Here is an 11,031-nt window from a genome sequence, read left to right on the forward strand (position 1 = left end):
ACAACCTCAATGCATTCTTTAATAAGTTTGGAATTACACATCATGTGTCATGTCCTCTACACATCAGCAAAACGGTGTAGCTGAGCGTAAGCATCGTCATATAGTTGAGACTAGTCTTGCTTTGCTTGCCCATGCCTCCGTTCCTTTCCAGTTTTGGAGTGATGTGTTTTCCACCGCATGATTTCTCATTAACAGACTCCCTACACGACTCCGTCGGATGAAAACACCACTTGAGCTCTTGCTGAATGAAGTTCCTGATTATACGTTTCTCAAGGTCTTTGGGTGTGCATGTTGGCCACATCTTCGTCCGTATAACCAACACAAGTTGGAGTTTCGGTCTAAACAGTGCGTGTTTCTCGGTTGTAGTTCTCTTCGTAAAGGGTACAAGTGTCTTCATGTTCCCTCGAAGCGCGTCTATATCTCACGTAATATGGTGTTTGATGAGAATGTTTTTCCTTTTTCCGCACTTCCGGTCACCTCCACCACTCTCATTGCACCTGAGAAATCTGCTTTACCTTTGGCTGATCAATTTGTTGATGCTGCATATACCCCCTTGTTGCTACCTAACCATGGTGCAGGTACTGGGCGCGGAGCACGCCTCGAGCTTCTGGATGAGCAGCTGCCTGCGTCCTCTCGGATGTCCGCTGAGCCCGCTCGCGACGTCACTCCGTCACCTGGCCTGCTGACGGGGCTGGCCGAGCTAGGCACTACAGGGCTTCCCAACGCGCCGGCCGAGCCGACATCCTCGCCCACGCTACGCCCGAGCCGGCGTCCTCGCCTGCGCCGGCGTCCCCGCTCGTGTCGGCCGAGCGGACGTCCTCGCCTGAGGCGACTCCCTCGCCGGGCCTGTCACCTGGTGTGACTGGTTCTGCATCCGGGGAGCAGTCTGCATCAGCTTCGTCATCTTCGCCGACCCCGTCTACGCCGCCACCTCCGCCGCCTACCACTGTTCTGCGTGCTTGTACGCGCAGTCAGAGTGGTATTTTTCGGCCGAAGGAGCGTACTGACGGCACAGTTGCATGGATTGCGGCGTGTATGGCATAGACAGATGTTGACCCCACTGCTGAGCCTCGGCATTTTCAGGCGGCTCTTCGGATTCCTCATTGGCGCAGTGCCATGGAGCAGGAGTTTCAGGCACTACAGAGGAATAACACTTGGCGCTTGGTTCCTCTTGTGTCTGGTGTCAACATCATTGACTCCAAGTGGGTGTTTAAGGTAAAGAAGCATGCTGATGGATCTATTGAGCGGTACAAAGCACGACTGGTGGCTAAAGGTTTTAAACAACGATATGGTCTTGATTATGAGGATACCTTCAGTCCAGTTGTCAAATCTACCACCATTCATCGGCTTCTGTCCTTGGCTGTTGCCAAAGGGTGGTCTCTGCGTCAGCTTTATTGACTCAAGCAGGCTCCCCGTGCATGGTATGCCCGACTTGGCTCGGTTCTTCAACGTCTTGGGTTTGCTCCATCCACTGTTGCATGTTCCATCGTCCTGAGGTTACTATGTACCTGCTGGTTTATGTTGATGACATTATTCTTATCAGCTCCTCAGTGACTGTTGCTGATCGTCTGCTGTCTGCTTTGAGTGGTCATTTTGCTGTCAAGGATCTGGGTGCTCTCCATTACTTCCTTGGTCTAGAGGTTTCATGGTCTCCTGCTGGCCTGACTCTCACTCAGTATAAATATTCCTTGGACTTGCTGCGACGTGCAGGTATGTTGCAATGCAAGCATGCTACCACTCCTATGTCTGCGACTGATTGGTTATCAGCCTTGGATGGCGCCTTGCTTCCTTTAGATGATGCTACAGAGTACCGCAATATTGTTGGTGGGTTGCAATACTTGACTATCACACGGCCGGACATCTCGTATGCGGTAAACCGTGTGTGCCAGTATCTTCATGCTCCTCGGACTTCACATTGGTCAGCTATGAAGCGCATACTGCGTTATCTCTCTCATACTGTCTCCTATGGTTTGCATCTTCGGTCTACCTCCTCGAGTGCTCTCTCGGCTTTCTCTGATGCTGATTGGGCTGGGAGCCTGGATGACCGGTGATCAACGGGGGGCTATGCTGTCTTCTTTGGTCACAACTTGATCGCCTGGAGTGTGCGCAAGCAGGCCACAGTCTCTCGGAGTAGCACTGAAGCAGAGTATAAGGCGGTTGCCAATGCGACCGCTGAGCTCATTTGGGTATAGTCTCTCTTGAGAGAGTTGGGAGTCTCTCAAGAGCAGCCACCGGTTCTTTGGTGTGATAATATTGGTGCAACCTATCTTTCATCTAATCCATCCATGCTCGCACCAAGCACATCGAAGTTGACTATCACTTTGCGAGAAACGTGTTGAACAGAAGCGTCTTCATATCAAGTTCATCTCCTCCAAAGATCAACTTGCTGACATCTTCACGAAGCCACTTCCACAACCTCAGTTTGAAGGTTGTAGGCGCAATCTTAACTTGCTTTGTACTTCAGGTCACAGTTAAGATTGAGGGAGGGTGTTAGATAACGTCTATATGTAGCTTCTGTGTATACCCTGTATATTGTATTTGTACACTTTGTGTACCCTTATATATATGGGATTGCCACACCCGTATTGGGTGTCGTGCAGTTTCCCAAACATTACGTTTTACACCAAGCACCTAGCCGGTCTAGGAGGTGCAGACCCTCCAGAAATAACAAGATTGAGGTTGGTGATGAATCCCTTGCTCTTGTGCTACAAAAGATAATCTCCTCCACGCTCAAACTCTCTCAAGATATGACTTTTAGATTGGAGAGGTAGGAGTGGAAAACAAGGACGGGATTAGAGATCAAAGACTTGGCTTGTTGAATGGAGTAAAAGGCTCTGAACTCAACACAAGAAGGTGGTGTTCTCTCAGAAAATATGATGGGGGTGGAGTTTGCTTCGAGTGAACTGATGGGATAGGTGGGCGTATAAATAGGAGGGACCAGAAATCGCACTGTCATGCACTTTTAACACAGCTCAAAGGAAGCGGAGTGATCAGGTCAGAAGTTCTGAATAATGCTAAACGTGGATACTTTCAAATGGCTCCGAGTGGACTACCTTGCATGTGGCACTCTCTCTAGAACACATTCAGAATTTCCAAGCAGGGTCATTTAGAGATTTTGAAGAGGATACAGAGAAGTGGTCAACTATCTTGGTGGTTCCAAGTGGTCAACTAGGGTTTTAGAATGGCTATATCTGGATAGTGGCTCAGAGGCTCTGAAGGAATGAAACTTAGGTACATATAGTGGAGAAATGTAAGTCTTTTGAGGACTTTAGACTTTGATCTTTAAGCACATATGGCAAGAGACTCAGCTTAGGCACCACATTCCCCTTTTGATAGTATTGGCATACCTATGACTCAATGTGATCTTGGATCACTAAAATGTAAAAACTAAGTCCTTGGCTTGGCCAAAACTTGTCTTCATGCAAATTTGGTGGGGTTACCTTTCATCTCCTTTGTTGCAACCGAATGGAACTTTACTAAGATAAGCTAGTTAAAACATTAGTTCCTTCAGATATGTTAACATTAATTACCAAAATCCACCAAGGGGATTAGATGCACTTTTACACTTCGAACAAATTAGTTATCCATCATACACCTCCTATAGCACTGTCGGATCCGGAACATTGACAATTGACACTCCTATCTCCTAGCAAACGAAATTTAAATGACTCAAGACCAGCTTCAACCTTTTGCTAGTGCTACAACTGCCGTACGAACCCAGCGAAGGGCCTCCGCGTAGTCCGCCGCTAGGGCGACACGGGCGGCACCCAAAAACCTAGCCACCGCCAGCCCGCACTCCCTCCTCTCCTCCCTCCGCTGCCGCCGAGGGACGCCGCCGGCCTAAGCCCGGGGGCCGACGGCGGTGGCGGAGGACATCACCTCTCTCCCGCGTCTCTGGGGTTGTGCGGGGCCCCGATTCGTATGGAAGCACGCCCGACCCGATCGATGGCTACAACGCGGCGGTGTCGGAGGCGGCGACTAGCTCTGTTCGGGCGGCGGCGGCGGCGCCATCTACCTTTGGATCGGCGGCGGCAACGTGGAGGGTCTGGTGGTTGCGTCGGCGACACCTCCGGTCAGATCTGTTCTGGCCGGTGCAGCCAACGGTGGTGGTCATCTCTTCTGTCAAAGGTGGTCGGCCAGCGGCTGGGTGGTCGGATCTCGAGATTCGTCATCTAGTCCCGGCTACGAGTCAGGAAGACATAGTTGCTGGTGAAAACCGAGCCGTTGGCAGGCGATGGCGGCGCTTTGCACCGCTACCTTGATGAAGGCATCGTTGTGTAACTGTTGTCGACCCACTCGTGCTGCTTCGGGGGAAATCCTAGGATCTGGTCTTCCAGATCGGACGGTAGCGGTACTACGGTGCCGTTTCTCTCTTGGGAGCATCGTTTGTGGAGCAGCGCTAGAAGACAGAGGCATGAGGTGGAGTGGCTTCATCTTGCGTGGAGCTTCGGTGGAGCTGTCAAGTCATGCCTGACCGACAGGTGCTATGCTGAGTCATGCCCGATTGGCAGGTGCTACGCACGACCGTTCTTCTAGAGTCTTCGCGTTTGGACAGATGAGCGCAGGGCGGTGGCGCCGTTAGGCGCCGTGGTGGCGTCAACGGATGTCCGGACTGGCAAGGATGATGCGGATCTCTCTCCTGAAGATAGGTTAGTGGTCCAATGATGATGGCGGCTCCTAAAACGTGTGCATGTGGTGTGTGCTTTAGGTAGGCTGCACCGGATGTTGGTCACGATACGTTATGTGGATGGATCGGCGACGACACCGGTTTTAGATATGGGGAGTGACAGCACTCCACATTATCAAGTTTGTAGGTGTGAGTGGTGGCTTCAGGTGGATTGATGTATGTTCTTGTCAGACGTTTGTGGAGTAATTAATAAAGATGGCTGCATGCATCGATTGATGCAGAGCCCGGGGGTTTAACCTCCTTTTCTAAAAAAAAAAGCTTCAGCCTTTTGCTATCTTTCAACAAATTCTGGACTTATATCACATGTGCTTAGAAGGACTCACCAGTTCATGCCCTCCAAGCTTCAAATAGCACATTTATTCACGAAGGCACAAAATCGAGCTCAACACAGCTATTTTCTTTCCAAACTGAGTGCTGTAGACCCACCATAGATTTGTGTGGTTCCTCCTTTCTATAGGGGGTATATTTGCATATGTATCATGTGTATACTCTGGCCTGTTTTGCCCATAGCAATACAAGGTCCAGCTTGTAATAGGTGAATAGAGCTAAACTATCGGACACGATAAGGTGGACGCTAACTCTGGGCTCTTATCGTTTGTCTTTCATGACCTCTAGCACAATCGTAAGATGAACGGTGAATTAATCATCGACACTCCCCCATATGCGTGACCTCCACCAGTGTTCTGGATTGATGGTTGGTCAGACCGGTCCCAGCCACTGGTCTGACCACCTCCTCTTGCAGACTTGGCCACCAAGTCGTCATCCACTCTTGGCAAATCCGGCAATCTGATCTGACTGACACCCTCGCCGAACAGCCTCTCATGATTTTATTTACAATGTGTGCCCCCTCCCATCCTTATGCTACTTGCCTAGGATACATGAGTCCGACTCAAACTCTATTCCTACCCTATCCATACTCGTTGCAGTCTACCTGTACACATTTCTGACTAAAACTCATTATTGGTTCGTATGCATGCTTTTGCCTTGCATTAATTGTTTACCTGTATCAGCCTTGTTTTTAGCCTAAATGATAGGACCATTATCCTACTTGGTCTTGTGACTTGTTTTGTTTTATCCTGCAGAGAATGTTTTCAACATTTTCAGCATTCCTGAAGTAGGAGGCATGAAGTTTAAGGACGTGAGACGTAAAGTCCAAGATGTAATGTTGTTTCAAATAAGTGAATGCCTAAACTCAGCAGTCTGCATCACTTCTTTGTTGTGATTCCCCTTTATGCTCATCATCAGGCAGTCGTTTGTGGTATTTTTCGGTCTGGTGGGATTCACTTCCACCCAGGTGATGATGAAGTATTGAAAGAAACAGATAAAGTATGTATTTTCTGGCTTTTGTTTTCTATATTAGGGGCTACCAATCAAAGCCTTTTCTCCAGGTCTAAGATTCCACAAGAAAAATCTGTTGTTAGTTTTTTTCATAACTGGTTTTCCTAAGCCATTTGTCAAAGTAACTACTCAAATTTTGCCACTTCAAAAAATTATTACAATTTTCTGTTAAATATGTTCATTACCATATTTTGTTGCACCCTTGCTTTATGTTACATATCCTTTTAGTTCTTACTTAACACTGATATAAGCATATGCGATGTTATGAACATGTTACAGATATCTTTGGACCTTTTCCATGAAGTATTATTTTTGGGAGACAAGGAAAATGCAGCATGAACTATATTATTTATAGGAAACATTATGATGGGTCGATGTTACATTATTTTGCATTTGTACCATCAGTCTTGACAAGATGCTTGGCCTATAATTTCCTAGTTGATTCCCTGATGCACTCTTCATTTCGTTCCTTCACAGTTGCTTCTTATTTCTCCTGTCTGCGGGAGGAGAAAATCACAGTATTCAGTTTTAAATATATCTGAACGAACAGATAGTTCAGTTAGTTACTCAGAACCAAAAGAGGGTCAAAGATCTTCTAGTGTGGTTACTGAGCTGAAGGAAACGCGGCTAAAGAACATTGTAGAGCGGCCGTCAAAATCATTCTCTAAGGTAATTCAGTGTGATGATGTATTGGTGAAAATTTCCCCTTGTCAAATTACTGGGTTCATCAAATTAGCTTTATGCAGAGCAGCGAATGTACACTGGGACCAAGGGAATGCATACTTATTGTTGGTTGGAGGCCAAAAGTTACTGATATGATTCGAGAATATGATAATTACCTTGGACCTGGTAGTGTATTGGTATGTGTAGACTCAGAGGGTACAAGAAATAAATATACTGCTCTCAGTTTTAATACTAGTGCTTACGGTGGAACTTGTATAACAAATTCACTTAATGTGCAGGAAATATTGTCAGAAACCCCTATTACAGAGCGGACGAGTGTTGTCAACCCCCTTATGCAGAGCCAACTTAAAAATATTAAAGTTACTCATAAGGTCCTCTCTCTCTTTTATGCAGTAACCTTTGAAGCTCACGGACAGAATGGTCCATGGACTTGATCTTAGCCCTACTCTTATTATTTCCTAATTTTTATGTGATAATGTTTCGTACAGGTGGGATGTCCTATGAACTATGATACTTTAAAGGAAGCGATTATTAACATTAGGAAATCTGCCAAGTGTGACAAAAATGTTCCTCTTTCAGTCGTGGTGATATCCGATAGAGACTGGCTCATTGGAGGTACAAGTAACATGCCAACAACAGAAATATGCTATTTCTTGCATCAGTAAATGACTACAAACTGCACCTGCACCTGCACCTGCACCTGGGATGAACAGTAAATTCGATTTTTTTGCATCAAAATATAGTATTGAATGCACAGCCAGCTCACCCAAAAAACTCAAGTTGACGGGAAAAGTGCGCAATGTACTTATAGTCCCCCTGCCCCTCTAAAGTGGGCTGCAATTGTTTATTTAAAAATGCAGTAGCCAGGTTCTGAACTATGTCTGCCCTTCTCTATTAGTTCGGACTCTTGGGTGAACTGAGAGGTGCATGCAATTCAATATGAGGTATTAGAGCCAAGAGGTCCTGAATTTAAGACCTGTCTAACAAAAATATTTGTGGCCTACATCAATTCCATGTCTAAGACCTGACATAGCCTAGACATGTGGGAAGTGTTGAAGTACCTACTCTTCTCCGTCAATTTGGACTTTTAAGTGAATTGGCTGGTGCATGCAAATCTATATGGTGTTAGAGCCAACAGGTCTCGATCTGAAGACCCTGCCAAAACCCTATTAATAAGAACCATTGCGGCTTACATCAGTTCCACGTGTGAAATGGTCGGTTGCGTACAACTTCCAACCAAGAGGTTTAGGGTTCAAAACTCAATTAATGCTATAAATAATTCTGGTCTGCCCCGGCTTTCACTGCCCACGTATCTCCCATCTCTCTCGGTTCGGACCTTTGGATGAAAAAATTGGCTGGTGCATGCAATTCTACAAAAAAAAAGTTACATATATCGGGAGTCATTCGTATGCGTGTATATTTGTATGGAAAAGGAACCTTTTTGCGCTTTGAAAATAACAAATTCAGCTCTAAAAAGGTACAACACTAAACTTGTTTCCTTACACCGGGTGCAAAACTGATATTCTTTTGCAGAAAATTTGCATGCACAATAAGGGCTCAAACTTCTACATGTGTAATTGTTTTCAGAAACGTTTGACATTTGGAAAATAGGTTTTCTGCGTCCAGGAGCACGTGCTCTCTAATGCACCTTTGAATTACTGTACTATTTCCCTGTTATATATGGAGAAGTTTCATCTGTGTATGTGGCTTTGCAGATACTGTACAGGCTGATAAGCAATTGGCATATACCCTTCTCCTTGCTGAAAATATTTGCCACAAAAATGACATTAAGGTCAGTTCTCACTACAAACAATGTTAAGAAATGTGAAACTGAACATCCGTGTTTCTCATCAAAGCGCTGCTATGCATTTCTTGTGGGGCATGTAACATATTGATAATGTGAACTGTCTGGAAAGACTAAAACTTGACCCTGAATCAACAAATCACTACTCTTTTGCGTTGCTAGTGGCTCAACAAAATAGACCGTTCTCCAAGGCTATTTTGTTTCGTGCCCCCTGGACATAAACTTAATCTGGCCTGGTTCAGTTAGTCATGTTATCTGATAAATACTCCCATGCTAAAAGAAATGCCAATTTGCTCGAATTTACAAATTCTTACTTTAATGCGTCCTATAGGTTCAACATCTTGTATCAGAAATTGTAGACACGGGGCTGGGAAAGCAAGTAAGAATCTTATTATATCTCAACTGCTCAGTTCATCAAATGTGTTTAAATTTTGGAAATAAGTTCCTACCTCTGCATTTTATGCAGATAACTAGAATAAGACCCTCCCTTTCATTTATTGGAGCAGAGGAAGTTATGAGTCTTGTGACGGCACAAGGTTGGTTGTGTACTTACTACTCCCTCCGTTCCTAAATATAAGTCTTTGGAGAGATTTCACTATGGACCACATACGGATGTATCTAGATGCATTTTAGAATATAGATTCACTCATTTTGCTCCGTATGTGGTCCATAGTGAAATCTCTACAAAGACTTATATTTAGGGACGGAGGGAGTAGTTGTCTCTTTATTTTCCTAAAAAGGGCTCTATCTCATGATAAAAATGAAATGTAGTTGCGGAATGTAGTGAGCTGAATGAAGTATGGAAGGATATTCTGGATGCTGAGGGAGATGAGATTTATATTAAGGTAATATGATCGTAATTAGTATCCCTGTGCATTCTCTGCTTCTGGTCAGTAAATCATCTGTCCTGCTGCATGTGCTCACTGTAGGAAGTAGGACTGTACATGAAGGAAGGAGAGAAAATATCATTCACTGAGCTGTCTGAAAGGGCAGTTTTGCGTCGTGAAGTTGCCATTGGTTATTTTAAGGACCAGAAGCAGGTTAATACTCTCTTTTTATTTGTTAGATAATGTGGAAATGGTGTTCTCTAAGTACATAAGATCCTAACATAAGGTTCTTTCTAACTTCACTATTCAGAAGCTATCTTGCTTCTTTAGATCTACTTTTTGTTGACTGGCGCTCTTTTCAGTTTTCACTTTGGGAATATTGGCAACCATAATTCATCTATTGTTTAACCATGGCAGCATATAAATCCTACGAACAAGTTGCAGCCACTTTCTCTTGAAATGACGGATTCACTCATCGTGATATCAGAGTTTGAAGGTGAACAACCAATTGTGAGGGGCAGCAAAACTTCGGCATGACATTTTTAGCTTGCCATTCTTCTGAATTTTTGACAGTTCTTGCTACCCAAGGAGATGATGAAATATAGCCTGTCACTTATCTGTTCAAAGAGATAAAAAAATGCCATTTGATCAAATATAACTTGTCTCTGTAGCTATAGAAATTTGTGGTTACTCATATTATTGTAAATGACAGTAGTTATATTAGATTACCCAATGGCATGTTTGGTAGGTTGCATGTGGGCCATGCATGCTGTGGGGAGGCCAATTTGGCCTGTTTGGATGTCTACTTTTACTGTTTAAAGCATGGACGCGACTCGCTGGCACCCGTTGGCTAGATTGTTGATGGGGCACACACCCTTAAAAGGAAACCCCCCTGTCAGTAGTCATACGTAAAAGGAAACCCCCCGCGTGCGCCCCACAACAGAAAAGATTCAGTCCCCACCAAATCAAGGACCGAATCAGAAACGCAGCTGGACGCCGCTGCCCAAACCAGCGTCCACCCTACGCTAACCTCAGGTAGCATCATACCTACCCTATGCATCTGGACCCTTCTCCCTGCTTCTCTTTCTTCCTCCCCCTCGTTTGCCCCCAAGGACGCCATTGTTGCTGGATCCACAACTCCATGGCTATAGCTGAAGTTTGACCTAGCCCCAAAAATCCAACAACACCTACTAGAAAACTCTTGCCCCCCACCCCCTCCCCCGTTAGCCCTGCCCCTCTCCTACATCTGCTGGTATGTCCATCTTCGTCTTCCCTCATGGCCTCCCTCATTGCTGCAGCAAAGAAAGGGTTACTAAATCAAAAAAAAGGATAAAACGTAGGGAAAAAGTAGAGGATGCATAGAATTGTAGACAATTTCCATCCACAGGGTTAGCAAGTCAGATATGGAAGCAGATTCTGTTCCACCCCACATGGGTGGCAATTGTAGACAAGTTGCACCCACATGGTTGTAGACAAGTTGCATCCACATGGTTGGCAAGTTAAATTATATCTGCAAGCAACTTCGGTTTCCCCCGTAACAACACAAGATTTGTTGGGATGTATGCATTTACACTAGTTTCTAAACCAGCAAATTGATGTTTGCAAATCTAGGCAAAAACAATGTTAATTTCGAGCAGATAATGTGTTTAGCTAACAAGACTTTGACATTTTCAAGTCTTGGGCAAGTTTCA

General features: G+C 45.1%; 1 protein-coding gene across 2 annotated transcripts in view; it reads left to right on the forward strand.

Moving 5' to 3' along the window:
• Positions 1–10,163, forward strand: part of LOC119330539 (putative ion channel POLLUX-like 2) — a 35,711-nt gene extending 25,548 nt beyond the window's left edge. Inside the window, exons 13-24 of one of the 2 annotated variants that reach the window (XM_037603653.1) lie at positions 5,770–5,846; positions 5,933–6,013; positions 6,503–6,694; positions 6,772–6,885; positions 6,988–7,080; positions 7,198–7,324; positions 8,425–8,501; positions 8,845–8,892; positions 8,980–9,049; positions 9,285–9,358; positions 9,443–9,553; positions 9,758–10,163. In XM_037603653.1, coding sequence (XP_037459550.1) covers positions 5,770–5,846; positions 5,933–6,013; positions 6,503–6,694; positions 6,772–6,885; positions 6,988–7,080; positions 7,198–7,324; positions 8,425–8,501; positions 8,845–8,892; positions 8,980–9,049; positions 9,285–9,358; positions 9,443–9,553; positions 9,758–9,877 — 1,184 coding nt within the window. In that variant the 3' untranslated portion in view covers positions 9,878–10,163. The remainder of the gene's footprint in view (positions 1–5,769; positions 5,847–5,932; positions 6,014–6,502; positions 6,695–6,771; positions 6,886–6,987; positions 7,081–7,197; positions 7,325–8,424; positions 8,502–8,844; positions 8,893–8,979; positions 9,050–9,284; positions 9,359–9,442; positions 9,554–9,757) is intronic. The other variant, XM_037603661.1, reaches the window with a different exon arrangement.
• Positions 10,164–11,031: the final 868 nt, after the last annotated feature.

The sequence above is a fragment of the Triticum dicoccoides genome, chromosome 1B, assembly GCF_002162155.2.
Source record: "Triticum dicoccoides isolate Atlit2015 ecotype Zavitan chromosome 1B, WEW_v2.0, whole genome shotgun sequence".
Lineage (NCBI taxonomy): Eukaryota > Viridiplantae > Streptophyta > Magnoliopsida > Poales > Poaceae > Triticum > Triticum dicoccoides.